Here is a 22,660-nt window from a genome sequence, read left to right as displayed (position 1 = left end):
GACACACCCCTCGTAGATGGTTGAGAACACTGTCATTTGTCAGTTCATTTACCCAGAGGCCTGGATGATACTGATCTGACGCTTGCCCGGCTGGCCAGTGGTTTCTAGTGACCAGCGCGGAAGCATCAATGCAGGCAGCTCCAAGCATGTGCGCGCGATGACTGGCAAGAAGCATTGGGGCAGGTCGGACCAATTGCTTCTTTTTAAGGTTAAAGACCCTCGACCAGCACGGCGCATCCGTCGGTGGCTACGGAGCATATAGTAAAGCATCTGTCTTGGAACTGCTGAACCGTGTACTTGCTGGTCTATGTTCAACGTTGACTGCTGGAGCTGCCGACGTGACCTCGAAGCTTGAGTACAGCCCGGCGCCCACAAGTAGAGTGATGGAGCGGCAGGGCGTAGCCATGCAATTAAGTGCGGGACGCAGCCAACTCCCGTTTCTGCTAGAGCCACCCCTTGTCTGCGTCCAGCTTGGCGTTTGGGAGAGATGATGGTGATCAAAAACGAGAAGGAAACTCCTTGAACAGCTTGGAACGGAATCAGGTCGAGAGCAAGAGAGACGGTGACAGAGCCAGAGGGCCGAGAAGCACGCGGTAGATAAACAGAGGTTGTGGCAAGTGGCAACGACTTGCGAATGTGATAGGTATGCGAACTTTGGTGAGGCGAAACGACGGGAAGCATGTGGGGGCCAGGCGATGGAGGGCACGAGAGCGGGCCGGGACCCTTTGAGCGGTGGACGGATGACTTTGCAAGGAATCTAGGCGGCTCTATTGTCGATGTTTACGATGGATCTGGCTCTCGTGGTCATGCGTTTCGTCCGTCTGTTGTCATGGGCCAGAAGAGGAACGGATGGGCATCGGCAAGAACAGACTTTGGTGACAAGCGCGTAGGTGAAAACGGCAACGACTCGGAAGGGGTCTTGGCTGCGTTGCTGATCAAAGCTTGCGGGCGATGCGGGAGGTGTTTTGCTGACTGGCAGCGTATAGTTTGATGGAAGCGCAAGCTCATGCTCTACAAAGCCGCGGCGGCAGACTTTTGGTGATTGAGATGATGCGATTTGATGGGGTAGGTACGCGAGACTGTCGAGCTGTAACGGCTTTGTGCAAAGACAGCCATAGCCATGCCTTTTGAGGTCGACGAGACTTTTGAGAAGAGGCAAAGGCTTCCTTCTTCCTGCTAGAAGGGCGGAATCGAGGCGGCTATGGCGGTTATTGTGGTTGTTGATATTGAAGGAGGCGTCGATCAAGAGGATGGAATTTGGGGCGGTGTCATGTGCGTTCTCTGGCGTGCGGCCATGTTTCTTCTTCGCTCCTCTAGTCCAAAGGCGTCATGATGATGAGACTGATGGTTTGTTTTGATGATGAATCCTTATTGCCAGACCGAGACATTGAGGGTCGAAGATCGAAGACGAACGGGGGCGTAGGTGTCTCGTCAAGATGTGTGGAGGAGGATGGAAGGCTGAGGAATCTGCCCGTGAGTGGCAGTGGTGGCAGTGGTGGTTCCAAGGTTGATTGAGATGGAAGGAACTCTCGCAATTGCTTCCTTTCAAGCTCATTCAGGGCACTTTCCGTCCCATTCAAGCACCCAAGGTAGGTGCAGGCATGGAAGGCAGGATGGTACGCACGAGTACCTGCATCAACGCATCTGCACATCTGCAGCTTCACCTGCCGTTGGTGGCACAGGCACAGGCACAGGCACGCCCATGTTCCTGCCGTCCGGTGGAAGAACAGGTACGTATCCCTCGCTACTCAAGCTGACTAAGGAAAGAGGGGAGGAACTCCAGCAGTACCTAACGTAGGTACCTCAAGTAAGGTAAGTAGGAAGGAAGTGATCAGGAGGGCGAACGAAGTGTTTGAAGGCGCTTGCTTTTTTGGCTTCAGATTGTGCAGGAACATCTACCATTTGAAGCCAATGGAATCCTTAACAATACATTGAACAAGACACTTCCCCTGCCTCGTGTCTGTCAACCAATTGCTGCAATGACGGCAATTCATCACCCGCGGCTGCTGAAAAGGCCAGGAGTAGCAGACAAGCCGAGGGGAACATGCCGGCGTGCAGCGTGCCTGGCGCCGGGAGTAGGTATCTACCAATGTACTGTCCGTACGTACCTACCTACTACGTAGGCGCGGGATGAAAAGAAGAGAAAGCAGCGAGAATCAACCCCACTTGCAATTTTGACATTTGAGTCTTCCACCCCTCCATCACTGCCCGGGCTGTTAAGCATAGTACGTACCCCTGGTTCAGCTGACATAAGGCCATGGGATCTGGGCGTGAAGCTGTTAGTGCTTGGCCGCGGCACATCACCACAATTCCGCAACACGGCCTAACAGACGCCAACACCGCGTCTCTTGTCAACGGCTTTCCTTGGTGTCGGGTTTGTGTCTGATCGGTGTCTGCTGCCCACCAATGAGCAACTCAGCACTCGTCCGCGCTACGCTCTGCAGTCTATGTACTACGTACTGTGTGTGGCTAGCCAGGTCCCTTGCATTTCGCATCCCGGGCCAGACCCAAGCCAGACAAGTGCCAGGAACAAAATGCCAGGGGCACGGGGAGTCGGGCGTGCATCTTGCAGCTGGCCAGGAACACGTTCACCATACTCCGTACACTAGGTACTGAGCAGGGCACTACAGGTCCACTGACAACCTCAGGGGGCCTCTTTTGAGTGTCCAGCCGGGGCCAATCCCGCTCCTCCTCTTCCTCTTTTCTCTTAGTGCCGCCATCGTGCCTCTCGAATGAGTCTCATCCCTCTCATCCCGTAGCCCCGTCCCTAGTCGACTCTCCTGTCTGGTGAGCCGATGAGATGACGACTATTCCAGCGCATTACCTGTTAGGACGGCCATGAGAGTAGTGAGCGGGGGCACTGGGAATTTATTCTCTTTTCATCCTACTTGAGGCCGGCTACGGATATTTTGAGCCCTAATGTTAGCCTCACTCACTCACAGTACTCACACTGACATTCAGTAAGGTAGTGTAACACGCACAGTGAGTGACCACTCACACTCTCGGTCCACACTCATAAACCCAATCTCATGATTCATCCCACACCCCTCTCACCCCCCATGCCTTACCCCCCTGCCTCCACCATCACCATCCGTCCCGTCGTGCAGCCACAATCCCAGTCCGCCTCTCCCCGTCCACGCCGTTCTCCCTAACCTCCTCACACCTCTCTTCCTTCACACATACTGTGCATCCGTACGGATATGCTCACATCGACAAATCTCCCCTGTCGCCCTCACACCGTGACACCCACGAACCACCCCCCGTTCGTGGCTCGGATTCTCCAATTTCTTGTGCCTGTCACCCTGTCCCTGCACTGCGTCCGCAATTCTTCTTTTCCCTCCTTTGGGCTCCTGGGTCACTCCTTTCTCTCCCGTCACTCGCAATCCAGTCCAATCCAATCCAATCCAATCCTCGTCCTCACCCCAAGACAAATCGTCTCCAGTCGTTTACTTTTGGCTTCCATCGGCCTTCCTTGCTCCTCGCCTGCCTTCATTCTCTCCCCCCCTTCTCTTGCTGCCCTCTACCTACTTTTCCCTCTCCACCAAGCCACGAGCCTAGCTCTGAATCCGATCAGCGTCTCTACTAGTACACTAAACTGAACCCAAGTCACTTGTTGCTTTTCTTTCTCTTCTTCTTCTGGTTTCCCTTTTGTTTGCCTGCCAGGAAGAAAACCCAGGTGACGGAAGGAAAAAAAAAGGTTTCCCAAGAGAGCTTCCCACATTCCCACCCGAGTCCTTCTTTTCTCGACACACACACACAACATACCTTACTCTCTCACACACACACTCGCTCTCTCTCGCGCCTCTTCCTTTCCGCCGTCTTCTCGACTTCGAGTCTTCCAATACGACACTATCGACGCTGCTCGCCGCGCTGTCTGGTTGACCTCGCCTAAAATAAATTCGAACGGCATTGCGAGATCCAGAATCTCTGCAACCTTTGGACCACCCAAACAAGATCACTCGACCGGGATTGTCGAATTACCCCCGACGGGATTTCTCCCTTTCTTATCAGCAAACCGCGATTCAGCCATATTCCACCTCGCTCGCTGCTGCCAACACGTTACGCCTGGTTCCTACACCTCGTACAGTCGCCAGACTAATTTCGACGCACCTCTCGCTGCCGCCAGCCTATTGCGCAGGACACCATTGGAATCTGTGTACGACCCTGGACTTGGAGGAAACAGAGGAGTCTGATCTGCTGTACACAACACGCCACTCCTTCTTCTCGACTTGACGCTTTGGATATCGTCGTCCAAGCACATCTCATCTTCGCCAGCAACTTTCTTTCTCGCTGAGACGCTTGAAGGAAGGAGGATCGACGCTGCTTTTGGTCCCCAGGAGCAAAAAAAAAGGTCTACATGCGACGTTGACAGCCTGGACACAAACTCCATCTTGCTGAAACACTCCCGACACAGCGACATCTCTGATCCAGGTACGTTTCTTGCTTGACATATCTGCCCTCTCCATCTTTCCCATGTCCCGCCGCCCACGTACCCGCCCCCGTCTTTGATATTTGTTGCATTTTCTCCCCAGAACCCCCAGCAGACGCTTTCATCCCAAGGTCCCAGCTGCGACGAGGCTCAAGCACAGCTTTAAGCGTCTCCGACGCCTTACTGAACTCAATTGCTGCTTGGCCGCCCCCAAAGGCTCAAGAAGCCGTCTAGAGCTGAGACCGGAACGTGGTCGTGTGTCCAAGGGTTCCTGTCAAATCTTTGCTGACGATTCTGCTATTTGTGTCTAGCCATCCCGCATCTCGACTTCAGACGCACTCTTGGCCAATCGTCCCGAGCGAACATTGCCCGTTTCAAACAAACTTTCGCTCTTCGTCCCAACTTCTCGATCTACCATCCCAACCACCATTAATGGACGCCGCTTAATGAAGAGCACCGACGCTTAAGCTTGATAAAATCGCTTTGAGAAGGAAAAGACGGACTGCTTGTCGACCCTACGCACACAGCACCTCTGCCGACGAGGCAGAACCCGATAATCCACAATGAACAGATTTCGCACCAAGAAGAGGGCGAAGGATGATGCCGCCTCTTCTACGCCTCGGGCTTCCCACGAATCAGAGTCTCCCGCACCATTCCGTTTCTTTGGCAAGGGAAAGAAGTCACAAGAAGAAGAGCCAAAGAAGGAACTGGATCTCGAGAATGCCTTGCCCCACAGCGATGACTTCCGCACGAGTCTTCTCATGACTGGGCTATCTGCACGGTTCTCCATGCTGAGAGAACAAGACGACCCGAACACGAAAATTGGCAAGGCCAGCGACGATAGCGTTCTGTTCCCGAAGCGCCAGTCAAGGATGTTGGACTTTGGCTTTGGGCCTGGCCCCAACGGACTGTCAGACATCGCCGAGGTCGAGTCAATCAGAAAAGAGGTGCCATTTAACCGGATGGATTCTTACCACTCTGCTGATGGTAACTCCATCTCGGGAAGTGTCATGGACCGAGCCAAGCCGGGAGAAGGCAACAACTTGTTTGGTGGACGCCAAAAAGTGTACAAGCTTGGTTCTGGTGCTGTTTCCACCAAGAACCTCGACGGCGGTGGCATGAGTGGACGCGTCCTCTATGATGACGATGTTGCAAAGTCAGCCTTCCAGAAATGGAGGCAGACGGAGAAGTCTAAGCAACCATTTGACGACGAACAGGACCAGAAGCCCTCGAGCATCGATCTCCCTCGCGCGGAATCACCTCCACCGCTGGGCTACGACCGCAAGAGAGAAACTAACTCGACTACATCATCGACACCATCACTAGGCCGCAATTCCACGGCAGCCACTTCGGTCATGTCCCAACCAACGTCGGCAGCAAAGGATTGGCAGTCGAACCCGACGGCACCGAGTTCGGCATCGGGCACGCCCAACCTTGATCGGAGCGTTACCCGAGCACGACGTCTTTACGAGACAGGACTCAACCATGATCTCCAGGAGCAACAATCTTCAGCTCTATCGCGAATGGACACCCTTTCTCGGCAGCGAACACTCGGCAGCAGAACCCCCGACCTCCAAAACGGACCTTCACCCACAAGCAGCCTCTTCAGCGATCGTTTTGGCAATGAGAGGAGAATCTTGGCCAAGGGAAGCGCTCCGAACCTGCGATCCGCCAGTCCCCCGACCATGGGTTCGCCGATTGTCCCCATGGATTTGGGCATCAACGTGCCCACAAACTCTGAACCCAAGTCTTCCTTTGGAGGTGCACCTCCTTTGAGCCCGCCCATCAGCGAAGGAGAGGAGAGCTCTGTTCTCCCTAGTGACCGGGGCAAGGCCACTGCCATGGGGCTGTTCCAAAAGCCTCTTCACTCCTACGACGAGTCTAGATATGCTCAAAGGCAACTCCAACTCCAACAAGGCCGAGAGACGCCGACCAACAGGTTCCGCACAGAGTCTAATGCATCACAAACTACCGGCCGATCACGTTCATCCTCGTCGGCTCAGAGGCTGCCGGTTGAGAAACCCGAACCGATAATTCGTACAGAGCCGACAGTAAAGGAAGAGGAAGCTGGGCTGAGCTTTTACGACGATTCACTTTCTCCCCAAGATGACGCCACGAACCCAGCTGCTGCATTCCATGGCACCACAAGACGCCCTGCTGATCGCGACCATCCCGCACTCAGGGACTTTGCCGTGCCAACACCGCTCTCATTGAGCACCGGCGCATCGGTGGAGCCATCGCCTGTGTCCGATCAACCTTTCACTGCCGTATCCGCTGAGACGACGAGCTCGCCCCAAGACTCTCCGACGCTCCCCTCGTCCGCCGGCCTCAGCGGAATGGTCCGCCAGCATCTGCGAACCGACAGTGCTACTTCATCCATCTATGGCTCAGCGCCGCAGACGTCCAACTTTGCTTCGAGGTTCCCTCTCGACCCATATGATCCCAAGTCTATGGCGGATATGGGAGTGATGGCCAACCCCTGGGAAATACAGTCCCCAGACTGGGCAAACCCGACGTTCAACGAGAAGGAGCAGACGTCCAACGATCGGAAAGAACCGGCAGTTCCTGAGCCTACTTCGCAGCCTCGTCAAACGCTCCCATCAGAGAACCAGCCAGCCTCTGAGCGCAACACAGGGTCAAGCACCGAGATGGAGAAGGAACACGACGAGTTTGCCAACCAACTCGCTGATCGCGCGCGCCGGGTTCGTGAGAGACTGACTTCCTATGTGGAGTCAGACCGCGACAGCAGGTCCCTCTCACCTCACCCCGTCGATCGTACAAGAGAGCCATCGTTGCCCCGTCCGAACCCATTGGGCATCTTGAGACAGAAGACGAGCCGTGGTTCTTTGATTGATCGCAACCGCGAGAACCGCGTCGATAGCCAGCACTCAAAGGCCATCAAGATGCTCGGCCTTGCGACTTCCACCATCAGCAGTGCTCCTAGCCCAAACAAGTCAAGCTTCGAGGAGAAGGAACCCCAATCGCCTGTCCAGGAAGAGCGCGAGAAGCCAGCTTTCCCGAGGGCTGAGACCGCGCCAGTCCTTCCCACGCACGAGCCAGAGAAGGATAAGGAGGACGATTCCATGCACGCTGGACTCCAGGCATTTAGACAAGCTAGACGACGGCTGATGGAGGCTCAGAAGAGTCCGTCAAGTGTCCCTATCAATCCTGGCCAGATGCCTGGCTCCGCATCGGTTCCGATGGTTGGCCCACCTGCGTCTAGGACCGCACCTACTCGCGAGCGCACTCCCGGTCCGCGATCGCCATCTCGTGAGCGCCGGCCGCCTCCTGTCACCTACCAGCAGCGGGCACCCAGTGAGGAGCCGCAACCTAACAACGGCCCTGGCCGCGCGCCCTCCCGCCCTCCCTCTCGGACTGAACGGACTGAGCGTGACCGCAGCGGCTCTGAAGCTAGCAGCGGAGACCGGCCTCATCGTCCAGCACGCTTGCGCACCGGCACCATCTCATCCCCCCACGAAGAGCAGCGTGGCATGGTGCCCCCTCCGGCTAGACCTCAAATGCTGAACTCACCGGGCCTGCCCGGCACTAACATTCGTCGGTCTCCGATTATGCCTCCTCAGCCGTACCCAGTCGGAGCGGGTCAAGGAAAGTCTCTCGATCGGTCGGCATCCCAGGGCAACCTGGCAGTTCAGTACCGCCGACGGGGCCCTGAATCCGGCCAGCCTTCGCCCATTTCCCCGATGGCTCCCATACCGTCGCCGTCAATCCCCGTCAGCCAGTCTTCACCCGCCTTCGTCCCCTCCCGCCGACCTTCCGCACCTCCTGTGCCGTCGCCTAACATGGAAGCCGCACCTGCCAACCGCCTCGACGAGTCGATGAAGAGAGTGGTCAGGAAGAAGGATATTTCTGAGCCAACCTTTGTCTCTTCAACCTCTCGCGTCCCAACTGTGGCTCTTCCCGAGACCTCAGAGTCCCGTTCCAGAAGCGGTTCTCGTTCGCGATCTGGCAGCATCCTCGGAGCTGCCGCCTCGACGCCAAATCTTCACGGCAGCGTGCATGCCAATATCAACGCTCCGCCTCTGCCTCCGATCAACCCGAAGCGTCGCAACATGATCGGTTCGATGATGAGCCGCCGAGGAGATGAAGACATGGGCGCAAGTTCTCCTCACCTACCCTTCTCTCCTCCGCCGATTCCCAGTGAGCACGGTGGCGACAGCCACAGCGCGTTCTCTGTAAGCGACGAAGAGGACGGCCCTGGTTCCCAGCGGCGTCGCCTCCGAAAGACCATCAGCGAAGCCAATGGCATGAACATGCGTGCCCGACTGACCCGGGGCAACAGCCCTCCCAATATGCCTGCGCCCATGGCTATGACAGGGGGCTTGAACAACGGAAACATGCCCGGCGGCATGATTTAAACACTCCCAACACAATCGCCACGAATCTCTTCATCATCTCTAATCATCTCTCAGTATCATTAAAACGGATGGCGGGGTTATAAAAAGAGAGAAAATGGTTGTCACGAATCTATGAGAACGTTTTTGTATTTTTGCCATTGATTTCGCTTTATTTCAATTACCCCCAAATGTCGATCTCTACGACTACTGGGTTCCTATTGTATATTTCTCATTTCTCTTCATTCTTTCCTCTCTGGCGGAGTCACTTCGGTGCTTGGCCTTTTCCAAGTTAGGCTCCCGGAGGGAGCATTAATAGGGCGGGGTCCTCGTTTTTGGGATGAGTTTGTCTGCGTTTTGGTGGCGGGCCTGGCGTCTACCATCTGGAGGACTGCAAGATCAGGTGGAAGGGCTAGTTCACAGTCATCTCGAGTATGAAGAATACCGGAATATTTCAAGGCTGTGGCTAGGGTGGGGTGGGTGGTAGTGCAAAGGGCGGAGTCTGATATACCATAGTAAGAGAATTGGGAGCAATCAAATTCATCAACATGAACATCTGACAGCAAGTCCAAGTCATACGCAATGTGAAAATTAGCCGAGCCTTAAAGCCAAGTGCAATTCGGACTTGCGATTATTGGTTCTTCTGCAAGAAGTACAGCGTGATGTTCGGCGGAAATGCCCGGTCCATCCTCCGGCAAGTGGCCGGTGCTCGGGGGTTTGCTCCGGGCAATACGCCGGCCACGCCAAGACATGCCGATCGGCTTCAGACTAATGTCGTGATAAAGCCTCATCTGCACTGCGATGGGTATCACCGAGCGGCACGAGAACGGCTCAAAGTTTGATCAAAATCTCGACTCGGGGTAGAAAGCAAACCACGAAGATGCTCTTCGCTATGCATGTACTATTCGCGCTGTGCCTCTTGCTCACCCCAACATGGGCGATTTGGAACCCCATCATCTCGGGGTTCAATCCTGATCCTGCAATTCTTCGTGTGGGGGATGATTATTACATCGCCACTTCGTCGTTTGAGTACTGGCCTGGGATGCCAATCTATCACAGTAAGATGAATGATGCCCATCGTGCCTGGAGAGTGCTGTGTGTGCCGTGTTGACAACGTTGTGAATAGGCAAGGACCTATCGAATTGGACGCTTATTTCGCACGCCTTGACCAGGCCGGAACAGCTGCAACTCTACGGCGTCCCGACCGGAGCTGGTACCATGCCCTGAAGTCCTTTCCGCGAGCCCGCGCAGTGGGTGCATCGCCAACTGAAATCATCTCACTAACATCCCATCGCAGGCGCCTGGGCACCAAGCCTAGCCCACTTCCACAACAAATTCTGGCTCTCGGGCATGACGCGCTGGACCTACGACCCCGTAGCCCGCGTCTGGCCGCGGGTGTGGTTCATCTCCTCCCCGGACCTCGTAACCTGGTCTGACCCCGTTTGGGCGGAGCCGTGGGGCATCGACCCGGAGCTTTTCCATGATTCGTCGACGGGGAGGACGTATCTGAACCTGATGGCGCCGAATAACAACCAAGAGAGGCTTTGGGGGATTGCGCAGTGCGAGGTCGAGGTTTTGAGCGGGGCGTGCGTTGGAGAGTATAAGAGTCTTTGGAATGGGACGCTGGAGAGGAATGCGACGGCTAGGCCTGAAGGGCCGAAGATGTTTGTGAGGGGTGGTTGGTATTATCTGGTTGTTGCTGAGGGTGAGTTTTTGATGGTTTTGTGATGATGATCTGCGTGTGATTGTGTGTATGAGAGTGGGACTGACGTGAAGGGTAGGCGGTACTGATGAGTTGCACCGTACCTCGATTGCTCGAAGTAAGTCGCCGTCTGGACCGTTTGAGGCCTGTCCGCATAATCCTCTCATGTATAACGGACAATGGGGGGCCAAGAACTTGACTGTGCAGTCGACTGGGCACGCGACGTTTGTGGAGGCTGCTGATGGGGAGTGGTATGCTTCCTTCATTGCGAGGCGGAATGTGAATGGCAGCTCGCCACTCGGTATGTGTTATTCCCAGATGTCTTCTGGTGGGCCAGCAGACGGGAGTGCTAACTTGAAGGATACAGGCCGTGAGACCTTTCTTGCGCAACTAACGTGGGAGAACGACTGGCCTTGGATCAACAACGGGAAACCCATTATTCTCAGCGAAGAGGTAGGGCCCAAGACAGGAATCAAGAAGACACCAGCCCCTTGGATGGACGACTTCTCCGGAAAGGAGCTAGATCCCTCATGGTACCAGCTCCGAACGCCGTACGTCAAGTCATACGATGTCTGCAACGGGCGTCTGGTCTTTAAGCCCAACGTATTTAGCTTGAGTGACCGGGATCATCCCGCGGCGGTGCTGCGAAAGCAGACGTCGTTGAACATGACGTTTTCTGCGGAGCTGCTTGGGTTTGAGGGCGTGTTGGGGCAGAGGATGAGGGTTGGGGTGTCAAGTTACTTGAGTGAGTTTCAACATCAGGATATTGGTGTCAAGGGGTGCGATGGTGGGATTGGGGGTATGTGTTTGTATACGGAGGTGAGAAGGAATGGCACTGTGGATGTGAGTTCTTTCCACCCTTTGGGCTTCTCTTTTCTGGCTCTCAATACTATGAAGTTAAAGGATGACGGTTTGCTGACTGGACGTGAATGATAGTACTGGCAAAGACCCCTCAACTCATCGTCTCTGCTCAAGAGCGGGCTGAGACTTCATATCCGGGCTGAACCGTTGATCTACCACCTGGGCTATAGCACCGGCGATGGCGAACCGACGTACGTCGCAAAGATTGGTTCACGGTGGCAGGCTTTCGCGCCGGCGGGGTATTATGTGTTCACCGGGGCATCTTTCGCGTTGTTTGCGACTGGTGAAGGTGAGCCGTGGCCTGTTGATGGGCCGAAAGTTGGGTTCACGCGAGTCGAGGAGAGGTATTATGAGGAAGACATTGGAGACTACGATCGTTGGTGAGGTTGTCAGGTATTTTCACAGAGATGAGATACGGGCTCGACCTCATGTCGGCAGAAATTCCCAGTTATTCTCTACGAAGTATCCAGACATTGAGCGACTTTGGCTTTGGCAAATTGTAAGTGCGCACATCCCATTCTTCGTCCGGGGCAGCGAGTTCTAGCCGGAAGCGTCTCAGTAGCGCAACCATGACTTTGCATATTTCCATGACGGCGATATGGCGTCCTAGACATATGCGCGCGCCATGAGAGAACTTCATTGTAGTCAGCATCGATCGCAAGAAGCAATGACATCGCGCGGGGCGACTTACATGCAAACAGCCATTCTCCATGTCAAAGGCTCTCTCGGGTGAACACTCGAGCCAACGCTCCGGCCGAAACGCATCCGAGTCTTCCCCAAAGAGCTTCTTGTCCCTTGCCACGACGAAGGGCGAGACGCTCACTCTGGTACCGCCTGGGAAGAAGCGGCCGCAGATGTAAGCTCCGCCTCGTGGTACATGGCGAGGGAGGGTGGTGGTGACGGGCGGGTGAATGCGAAGGGCCTCTTTGATGCAGGCCGCGAGGTACGGCATGGCCTGGTGGTTTGTCTCGCTATACCTTGGTGGGTCCGACAGTTTCCCTTTCGACGCAGCCTCGTCGATTTCGGCCTGTAGCTTATTGTAGGCCTTCGGGTTCTTGAGGAGGTGATAGATGAAGGAGTCCATAGCAATGCCGGTGGTGTCCGAGCCGCCAGACAGGTTGACCACGGCATGCTGAAAGATTTCGCTATGCGGAAACTCCTGAGGCCCAATCTTCTTTTGGGACTGAATGATCTTATCCATGATGTCGGAGTGCACTGCATCCGGATCCGCTTCACGCCTGTCCATCTCCTGCTTGGTGACGTCCGAGATGACCAGCGCTGGAGGACTCAGGAGGGCGGTTACCAGCGGGTTTCCGAAGAGGAACTTGTGAAGCTCCGGCATCATGGCTACCGTGGATGCGTACTGGATGAAGCTATCAAGCACCTTCGTCATGTTGCCCACGTCGGACTTGGTGTCGAGAAATCCGAGGCGGCGAGAGAAGCTCAGCTCCCCCACCACGTCAAAGGCGTACCACTGGAACCACTCCACCATGTTGATCGGGTCCCTGCGCTGTGACGGCGGAACTGAAGGGGCTATGGCGATCTCGTCCATGCACTGGATGAAGAGCGTCACGGTTGAGTCGACAAACTCTTCCAAGGCCATGAGGGCAGACATGGAGAACGCTGGTGCGACATTGCGCTTCATGCGCTTGTGTTCGACTGGATCAATAACGGAGAAGAGATTGGCGTCGTCTGGTGTTGGGAAACCAAACATGTAGTACCAGTCTGTCTTTTTCGTGTAAGTGGTAATTCAACTGCACGATGTCTTTGAAGGATGCGAGTTCACCTTGACGAATCTTTGTTCATTATCAAAGATGATGGGGATAGCTTCTGGGTCTGCGATGGAGACTTCGTTATAGGCGATGCGGACGATGGGGCCTAGATCATTCAGCTTCAACAATGATAGCACATTCAGCTTGATGTATAGACTGACCGAGCTTCCTGTGCGCTTCTAACAAGTTCCTCTCAGCACGAGTTGACAGCACTTGGAGGACCTTGTTCCAACGGCTCACCGTTGCTAAGAAGCTGACTGCAGGGATATCTCTCAGGCTGGGAACATAACGACGATAGAGAGCGCGAAGGACAAAGGCGGCCAGGCAGGCTACGAACCAGTGGCTCGAAAGCACCTGGAGCAGGTTTGGAAATGACATTGCGCTGTTTTCGTATTCGTGAAGCGCTGCCAAATTGTTATTAGTTGTCGACTATGGATGAATTGATACATCATGATATAGAGTCTTCATGATTCGCTCGGTGCTCAGATTATCGGTAGCGGACTATTCCGTAGTCCTTTAGAGCTGTGTAGTTTCACAGCCACGCGTACTAGGGGGAGATAGGATAGATCCTTGGGAGGCACTTTTGATGCTGTGGTACTGATGACCCTGCATATCCCACGTAGAACCGTTGCATTGTATACATATCTTGAAAGCCTATATTTGGACCGATGTAACTCCCCGACTCGGACGCGCTCCACAAGCGCCTTAGGGAGCATGTCTATCGTTAGACATCGATCTTGGCAGCCTCTCCACCATATCTAGAAGTCACAACCGAGTAAAACAGGTTCCCCGCCGTCATGGTTAGGGCGGCGGAAACGAACTGTTCCTCCTTGGGGGACAAGATTCTTCCTTTGGCAAGCCTCTCCAGCTCCTCCTCCATCTGAGCCTCCACTTCCAATTGCACGCTGTAAGTGACGGCCTTGGCGGCAGAATAGGAAGCCAATCCCAGCAGGCGACGCACGACGTCGACCGCGTTGATCATGTAGCAGACCTTGCCATCTTCAAGGGCCTTGAGCTCCTTATCGAAAGAGGCCAGGTCATTGACCAGCGACACGTGGTCGCTAACCAGACGTAGGATCCTGGCCATTTTGGGATCCTCAATCACAACGTCGGACTCTAGCGAGAACTTCACACATGCCAAGATATACCTTGCAAACATTCGATTATTAGATGCGGGTCGGGCCTTTTGTAACAGGGAGAAGCGCGCGCGCGGGAGTTGGATGAAGATCGAACTTACGGGACACCCGCATCAATGTTGCGGTAGGACAAGTAGTCTGCCAGGCTGGCGAAATTCGACTGGGGCGGGACGTGTCGACAAAAGTCCGCCAGTCGGTCAATCACCTCCTGGCCTCCGTTGCCGGCGATCTTGTCGTGACTCTTGAGTCCATCTACAACGTAACCGATGAGCGACTGCAGCTCGGACTTGGACTTTTCTTTCTCTCCGTTAGATTCCAGGCGACGGAGAAAGTCATCACGAACAACACCGAGCTAGAATCCTGGGTTAGTGATAACTCGGTGGTAGGGATCAGCTTTGCAGGGATGGACATCGTACCTTGTCCTCGCTATGCATCTCCCATGAGTCTGCGGAAGGTTTTAGTAACTTTGGAAGGCAAACAGGTCTACATTCTGACTTACCGTCAAAGATGACAATGAATACAATCGTGGCTGCGAGCAGGCGAGTTCTCTCCTTGTCTGCTTCAGGGAACAGGTACGTGGCAAATTTGGTAAAACGGTCCTCTTCCGGTAGCAAAAGTTCGTGAGAAGCAATCTTGGCGAGGGATCTGCCGTTGAGCTTGACAGCAGTGAACATGCTGGAGTCAGTGCTGAACAACTCCAGCAGCTCTGAAGAGATTCTCAGTCCGGCCTCCCAGTGGCGGCTTTGACGTGCCTTGGGGAATCCCGTCGGCCAAGGCAGACCAGCTCGAACAGGGAAGATGTCGAATCCATTAACATCAGTAGGCTCGTCTCCTCCGTCGGTAGAAGGGGTACGGCACTGCTGGAGCCGCTCGTAGCCAGCCAACGGGAGTAGAGAAGTCTTAAGATCCAAATAAGGAGCATCGTGGAGCCAGTTGTAGGCGTACGCAATTTGTGAGACATCTTGCAAATTCTCTGGGGCACAAATGTTCCCTGTAAAAGCATGAGAGTGGGATAATATGGGTAATACGGCACTAAGAGGCGAGCTTACCGTTGACGGAGGACACGCTCAACTTTGATGAAGGCATTTTGGGGACTTGGTTATTTCGTTTTCTTGATCTGGTGTGTAGTGTTACATGAGAAACCTTCACCGTCAGTCGTTGAATTTTGACCCTCTTATACCCTGAAGCTCATGAGCTATCAGACCGGCCATAGTCATGGGAAATCGGGCCATGACTTAGAAGTGAGGTCGTCGAAGGCATGGCCAAACCACGGAAGAGCGTCCCGGAGAGTGTTGCAGGGGCCGAAGATCCATGCAGCAGCCATATTAAAATGGAAAGGATCTTGCAGAATAGTAATATTTGAGTTTCTTGGACGTGACCCGAAACGTAGGGGTGGCTGATAAGAAGGCTTGGGTTACTGCTGCCAGGTACTTTTGTTTACATGGCTTCCAAGGTAGTATCATTGAGGGACCCGCAGCCCATTTACAACGAAACATACTCGATAGGAAGCAGTTCAGACCCTGTTTTTCTTCCTAACGCTAGATAGTTTTCATATAAAGTTGAATTCTTAGATTTGGGTCCGCCTAACCGCTACCGCAGTGCCATATCTCGATTCTTGAGCTTGTTGTTAGAACTGTCTGTTCAAATCCCATCTTACATCATCTCACAATGGTTTGGAACCATACCAACCTCGCACTTGACGCACTGAAGTCTGGCATCATCTTTGCTACCAGCCTTTGGGTCTTATTTTGGCTTGCAGAGTGCATTCGAAACATCTATTTCCACCCACTCTCCAAGTTCCCAGGACCAAAACTAGCCGCGGCCACCAGCTGGTGGTCGACATATCAGCAGACCATTGTCAACAGGTCAATGCATCATATTTGTATAGATCTTCACGCTAAATATGGTACCGCGCTGTCCCTTAATTCGCGTTCATTGATCATTCTGACCTCTGAGTGCAGGAGATATCGTCAGAATTGGACCCAACCGGGTAAGAAGTTTAAAGCTTGGGCAGCCCTTGAGCGCATGGTTACTAATGACGATATAGCTTCACTTCAACCATCCTGACGCATACTCTGGGATCTACCGCACCAAGTTTGACAAAGATCCGTTCATGTACGCTCTTCTGGGTGGGGATGGCGCCACCGTCACTTTTGTCAAACATCAAGACAACAAGAATCGCAAGGACATTCTCCATCCATTTTTCTCCAAGAGCTCTGTTTACAACCGAGAGCAACTGATCCAAGAAAACGTAAGAACATTCTATCACACTCAATCAAATATTTCTTTGCTTTCTCTCATCGAATTGGTGTTTAGATCGATAAGTTCTGCTCAAACTTGGTCAAGCATTACGAGAAGGGCGTCTCTGTCAACATGAGTCTCGCTTTTCGGTGTATCGGTCTAGAGACAATCACGTCCATCTGCTTCGGCAAATCGGCAGCTTGCTTCGAGCATGAAGATTTCCATAGCCCGATTCTGGAGTCAATGGAAAGTATTGTCGCCTGGTTCATGGTGTTCAAGCACTTCTGGCTGGTACGGCAGCTCATCCTGTGGGTGCCGGAATGGGTTGGCCTTACCTTCTTCAAAAGCGGTGTGGCATTCGCGCAGATGAAAAACGTACGTGTGTTGTCTTTTTCTTTCAGATTCAAGGATCCCCATTAGTGAAGACTCTGAGTAACAATTATCTCGGATTTAGATGTTTGCGGAACAAATCGACAATATCAGGGCTAATGTAGGCAAGCCCAGCCCAGATGAGACACCGATCATCTACGGCGCCCTCACAGATCCAGAAAACTACAGCCCGGCCAGACCTCCACCATCTCGTGCCTCATTGATGGAAGAGGCAATTGCTCTTGTCATCGCCGGTACGGACACAACTGGAGCAACTATGACGCTTGGCACGTATCATCTGTGCAAGCACCCGGAGAAGTACGCGAGATTGAAGGCAGAGCTGAAGGAAGTATGGCCTGATCTGAAAGGCCCTACCCCAACGGCGCAGCAGCTAGAAAAATTACCCTACTTGGTAAGTGTCATATCGTCATTTCTCAATAAGCCTAACACGAAGGCAGACATCGGTCATCAAGGAAGCACTACGGATGGCGCCGACAACTACCTCTGAAAACTCTAGGCTCGTGCCTCCTCACGGAGCAAGGATTGGCGGAGCAGAAGTCCCCGGCAATGTGAGTCTTGACCTGATACGGAGTAAAAGATCAACTGAGATTTGACACGACTTCTAGACGATCGTTAGTATGGGAGTCTTGTTCCCCATGCAACATCCGTGGGCATTTGAGACCCCCGATCAGTACATCCCCGAGCGATGGCTTGTAGCAGACGAGGCTGCCAAACAGAGGCTGGACCGCTATTTTGTCCCGTTCTCCAAGGGGCCACGCAGTTGTCTTGGTATCAACTTGGCGTGGTGCGAATTGTACCTTGCTTATGCAAACCTTTTCCGTCGTTTCGAGCTGAGCCTAGACGGGACCAAAGACGATGATTTCGACTGGATCGATGTTGGCCTCGCATTGTTTAAGGGTCACTTGAGATGCTATGTAACTCCAGTCACAGAGTAGATTAGAACAAACAATGCGTGTTTTCGTGTAAGTTATTAGCATAAACTTAAGTAGGCTATTCACCAAGTGAGGACGATACGGTACTAGCTAGAAACCTGGATCTGTGCTCTCAAGATAACCTTATCATCATTCGACGCATAGAGTCCGCACTTCGTGATTCCATTTTCACGCCCGGTTTACTGCTGTATTCTTAAATGAAACCACACATGCAGTTCCGGGATTAATGATCCTTGAATTAAGTCGAGGGGTCCCAGACCGACCCCGTTTGAAACCGAGGCCCTCGTGGCGAGACCCTCGTGACGAGGCCATTGTCAATTAGTAAGAGTCAACATTACACTGCCTCGTTGCCAATGCCTTGACTTGACAAAAGTTCCTGCAGAAATGAGACTTGGGGTTTACTTCACATGCTCTTCAAATGCTTAACTTCGCATTCGCATTCGACCCGTTGACGTAGTCCTAGCGGGAATCCGGCATCCCGTGGAGCCCGAAGCCACCGGGGAGCGTTCAGCATTCCCGGAAGGAAGATCTTGGCAGCCAAGCCAGATGCAAGGTCAGACGCAATGCGATTACATGTTATCGGTACGACACGCAAATCTCATGTAGAGTTTCACCAACAGCCAAAGTCGGCCGAAGACTATAACAACATCTAGGGTGAAGGGAACTTTTGGCACCAGGGTCGCGAATCAGAATGATACTCTTGTCTGCCGACCGTAAGAAATTAGTCTGTCACCGCCAACATTTGGACGTGCCCAAGCTGATCCGATTGTCTATCAAAATCCTTGCGAGCAGATAAGAGTCCCGGCATTTGACTTTGAACCGTAAAATTGGGCTTTCATTGACCGAAGATGCCAAAGACGCCTAAACATGTTAAAATTTGATTGACTCATTGATATGTCTCAAGGCAACGTGTATGCTGGGGCAAAAAGAGACTCATAACCTCGACTCGATTCCTCATATGAAAACCCCCGCAGTGATCTAGTTTTCTCAAGGATTGAAGATAGAGATAAAGCAGCTGAAATAGATGTCCGCGGGCGTAAGAAGCTTGCCAGTGTCCCCATGGATGAATCCATCATGGCCATCACAGGATTCTAAGCCTTGACAGGCTGACCGCTAGAGCTGACAGCACCACAGTTGCCGACAATGACATTGTGGCTGCCGTCAAAGTTCTGGCCAGCAGACCAAGTCTTACAAATATGGGCTGGCTGCTTCGGGTCGCTGCAGATGTCCACCCAGATGCAGTCGTGAGCAATAGCCTGCGCAAGGTCGGCAACGTGACCGCATGAGACCTCGAGGTCGTAGTAGTTGTCGTTACAAAGAGCGATGGCCGCTTCACCGACACACTGAGTACGAATGCACTGGCGAGCTCTGACCTTGCAACCTCCGTTGACGGCACGGAGATTGTTCACACCAGTGTTGACCTGAAAGCCATCTACCTTGCCCCACTTCTCAAAACAATTAGGGGCCTGGAGTATCATCTCGTCAGTTACTTGCTACTGAAAGTGAAAATTTAGGACATAGAACGTGGTACATACTCTCTTCTCAAGGGATCGCTTGGCGTTCTGGGCTTCGTTGTAGAAGGCCGCGGCAACCTCAGGAGTGGCGGGAGTGCCATCCACATCGACGGTACCGTTGAAGATGGACGTTCCGTGCTCCTCCTGAACCTTTGCTTCGATATCCTAAGGATATTGTAAGTAAGAGGAAAGTTTGGCGCCAGGAAGAACAATAAGTATCTTACGAGTAGGTCGGATCCCCAGACCTCAACCACAGGGCCGCCCTCTTCCAAGACTCCAACCCATCCGGCCTCGCCAATGGGGAAAGGAAGAGGCGCGTATTTGACTTCAACATCGCGAGGCTAGACACATCATGTCAATTATCCCTCAAAGATTCTACTTCTTGCTGGCACTCACCTCGCTAGGGATGGCTGAAGAGGCCGCCGTTGCGACGAGGACGAGAATGACAGCAGAGGTCTTCATAATGAATGTTGAGAGCGAAGCGAATAACGGCGAATGAAGCTGGATTGGGGAAGAGAGCTGTGGTAAGCTTGATGATTCGAGAGTTGATCTTACTTTGAGCGAGGTGGCCACGACTATTTATATCGCTCTGGTTGTGAATAAAGCCCGCAGTCATCGGCTCTGTGATAAGTATCTACAACGTGAAAGCTTAGAGAAATCATTCATTAGTCGCCGAAGAATGGAACTTTGGTGTTGAACGGAAGCTTTCCTGCCTCACGGCCCACTTGACTGAGAGTAGGTATGCAAAGCTGACCGCTGCGGGAGTCGTGTTCATCTCAATACACCCCACTAATCGTGTGTGGGAACTTGGGTTTGGCTGCTGGTGATGGCATCAGAAAGTGAGGCTTATCCTATTCCCATCCTTACACCTGGAAGTATAGTCAATGCCACGCCCTTCGACGAGGACTAATCCATGACCCGGAGCTTCTGGCGACCGGATCAAGTCAACATCGAGAGGGTCCACATGGGTGAATACGCTCTTGAGATTCAGCTTTGATCCTTCGAACAGTCAAATTTCACCCCCTTCAATTAGGCAACCAGTTCCTCAGGCTCTTCTTTTGGTTGTGGGATTGAACGTCTCTAAGTGGTGGAAAGTTGACTACCCCTGAAACTATCGGACTTCGGTTGTCACTTTGTGGCAACGGGCGACCCTCTCAAAATCACCCGACAGAACTTAAATCCTTTTAAGCATATGAGCTTGTTTTCGAGCAACAAGATGCTCTGCGACTGATTCAATGAGACAAAGCTGGGCACCAAGCGAATCGTCTCGATTTCCTGACCGCTGTATTATTTACTCAAGTTTCGTTTCGTTCAGCTCATAGCAAAAGCTTTTGACAGCATTGAAGACCTTTCAGAATTTCTGCAACATGAGACGTGGTCACGCGGCCGACGGAAAATATTGGGACTTTCGTCGAGACCCCTGGCTACAATCCGGGGTTCGCTGCTGAGCCGCTTTCTCGGTTCGCCGGAACCAGGGACGTTGCAAGGCTGCATCTAGGTTCGTTCCGAGGCGGCCGCGGGTTGAGAGATTTTTCTTCGGGTCTAGGCATGACTACGCCGCATCTAGTTGTTGAGGGCGATTACAAATGGAGAAGGTGCCAAGACTTTCAGATCACCCGCAAACACCAAAGTTCTTCCAACGATGATTTTTTGAATCAAAACCTCAATGCTGCAGGCGGCTAAGAGACATTCCTTCTCAGGCCCATGTGTAAATGAGGCGACGATGCCTAAATGAAACCGCTCAAGTCAGCCTGGCGGCCGGTGTTCAGGGCGTTTAAGATGGGACTTTGGTAACACAGCATCCCACTTGGGTACCTACACAAGGAAACAAATGCGGCTTATATCATGATCGGGATCCCAGATATGCAGGCAGCCGGGAGTGGTCCAAGTCCCAATAAACTCCCTCTTCTATAAGAACTAAGCGCCTTCTGTTCCATTTGAGACTATTTCACTGAGCTCAGAATATGGCCGTTGTCCACAGCACTGTCAGAGTCTTGAGGCTTCGTAAGATCTTATTAATTGAAGCCTCATGGAAGTGAAATTTGATGGAGTAGCGAAAAGCTTCAGGCATTGCCTCTTTCCGATGTGTGGACTAGTGTTGTTGAATCTCTGTTGCTGCACAAGCTGTCACCTCAACTTGTGTTTCTATCCCCCGAATCACATTTCCTTTTCCCAACTCACCATTTTGTTCAGACAGAGCCTCGGGCCTGAAGTAAGAAGTCACGAAAGGGCAAGATTTCCTTGTAGGCTCGGACGTATTGGTATCCAATCCCATGGGTACTCGCAGATTCATCGGTTCATCCGAAACATTCAAGTCGTAATCAATGCTATACACGATTCAGGGAGTTCACCATCGGCATTTCCTGGATGCGAACGCGATAAATCTCAATCCACGAAATCCAACTAATGCGGGGGACCGGCGACATTTTCAAACAAAGACAGCCCTATAAAGGACCTCGGTGATCAAGTAATTCCCGAACCCAGTGTATCTAAGTAGCGCAGGGCGAGGATTGAGAAACCAGGTTTTTGGTTCCTGGGTTGGTAAATTTCCGGCAGTTCGGATCACCGAGCAAAAGTAAGCTTTTTACAACACGAGTTGAACTTCGAGCATGTTTCAAATTTTGAGACGACACAGGAAAATCCGGGGCACGAATCAATCGATGGCCTGTCATCAGCACAACATGAGTCAACCGCCTTCCGAGACATGACATGATCAGCCTGACTGAGCTGAATACCGCGTTCGCTTTCAACTTGTCTGCATGTACACGAGTCTGGCAATTGGATAAATACCTAACTACAACGCGTTTCTCAACGCAAACAATGTCAAGCATTACGCAACTTCAAAAGCTTCAATCAGACCATCTACTTCAGTAAGAACTGTCAAACTCATCGTTCACAGAGTAGTCATCATTCTAATTCCGCAAAAGACTTCTGCAACCAATATGAAGACGATTCCGTACGCTACTCTGTTGATGGCTTTGGCCTACTTCGCAAATGCCTTGCCCCAGACGCCCGGAGAAGGTTGCGACTCTGTCGCAATTTGTAATGATGTGTGCGGCAAGCAAGGAATGGTAAGTAGCAACCATCAAGCATTAGGGGCGTCTCACTTTTCAGTGAGCCGTACGTAAGTCTCTGGTCTGATCACAAGTCCTACAGAAACGCGGCGGATCATCATGCACTGGAAACAATTCGGCCAATTGCGTTTGCGTGCCCAAGTGATTGCGACATCACCAACGACATGAGTTCTGCTGTTTACGAGAGTATGGTGTACGCAGTTTTGTGATTTACTTTTGTCAGCACCTTTTCCAAGACCGTGAAGCGTCGTTTTAGC

The 22,660-nt window shown here is 52.6% G+C and overlaps 6 protein-coding genes across 6 annotated transcripts; 3 read left to right on the top strand and 3 right to left on the bottom strand.

The window, feature by feature from the left end:
• Positions 1-3,176: 3,176 nt before the first annotated feature.
• HER10_EVM0009903 (uncharacterized protein) lies at positions 3,177-9,310 on the top strand. The gene has a single exon (XM_035479374.1). The coding sequence runs from the start codon at positions 4,993-4,995 to the stop codon at positions 8,803-8,805; it is 3,813 nt and encodes a 1,270-aa protein (XP_035334300.1). The 5' UTR covers positions 3,177-4,992; the 3' UTR covers positions 8,806-9,310.
• Positions 9,311-9,661: 351 nt separating this feature from the next.
• On the top strand, positions 9,662-11,728 carry HER10_EVM0004060 (xylan 1,4-beta-xylosidase; the record flags this gene model as incomplete). Its single annotated transcript, XM_035473717.1, has 5 exons — positions 9,662-9,839; positions 9,908-9,994; positions 10,079-10,500; positions 10,577-11,326; positions 11,420-11,728. 5 exons carry the CDS (start codon positions 9,662-9,664, stop codon positions 11,726-11,728), a joined length of 1,746 nt encoding a protein of 581 aa, XP_035333892.1.
• A 64-nt stretch (positions 11,729-11,792) lies between these two features.
• Positions 11,793-13,494, bottom strand: HER10_EVM0009610 (uncharacterized protein; the record flags this gene model as incomplete). Its single annotated transcript, XM_035479095.1, has 4 exons — positions 11,793-11,978; positions 12,036-13,073; positions 13,131-13,222; positions 13,278-13,494. 4 exons carry the CDS (start codon positions 13,492-13,494, stop codon positions 11,793-11,795), a joined length of 1,533 nt encoding a protein of 510 aa, XP_035334274.1.
• Positions 13,495-13,840: 346 nt separating this feature from the next.
• HER10_EVM0001386 (uncharacterized protein) lies at positions 13,841-15,338 on the bottom strand (the record flags this gene model as incomplete). The annotated part of the gene is made up of 5 exons (XM_035471134.1): positions 13,841-14,264; positions 14,354-14,604; positions 14,669-14,697; positions 14,752-15,243; positions 15,302-15,338. The coding sequence occupies 5 exons, from the start codon at positions 15,336-15,338 to the stop codon at positions 13,841-13,843; spliced, it is 1,233 nt and encodes a 410-aa protein (XP_035333720.1).
• Positions 15,339-15,920: 582 nt separating this feature from the next.
• On the top strand, positions 15,921-17,818 carry HER10_EVM0003693 (uncharacterized protein; the record flags this gene model as incomplete). Its single annotated transcript, XM_035473358.1, has 7 exons — positions 15,921-16,158; positions 16,214-16,242; positions 16,300-16,503; positions 16,569-16,868; positions 16,948-17,274; positions 17,321-17,431; positions 17,489-17,818. 7 exons carry the CDS (start codon positions 15,921-15,923, stop codon positions 17,816-17,818), a joined length of 1,539 nt encoding a protein of 512 aa, XP_035333868.1.
• A 1,088-nt stretch (positions 17,819-18,906) lies between these two features.
• Positions 18,907-19,791, bottom strand: HER10_EVM0008727 (uncharacterized protein; the record flags this gene model as incomplete). The annotated part of the gene is made up of 4 exons (XM_035478237.1): positions 18,907-19,281; positions 19,351-19,494; positions 19,554-19,670; positions 19,726-19,791. 4 exons carry the CDS (start codon positions 19,789-19,791, stop codon positions 18,907-18,909), a joined length of 702 nt encoding a protein of 233 aa, XP_035334213.1.
• Between the last annotated feature and the right edge of the window lie 2,869 nt (positions 19,792-22,660).

The sequence above is a fragment of the Colletotrichum scovillei genome, assembly GCF_011075155.1.
Source record: "Colletotrichum scovillei strain TJNH1 chromosome Unknown Contig00005, whole genome shotgun sequence".
NCBI lineage: Eukaryota > Fungi > Ascomycota > Sordariomycetes > Glomerellales > Glomerellaceae > Colletotrichum > Colletotrichum scovillei.
This window is presented reverse-complemented; position numbering and strand designations above follow the sequence as displayed.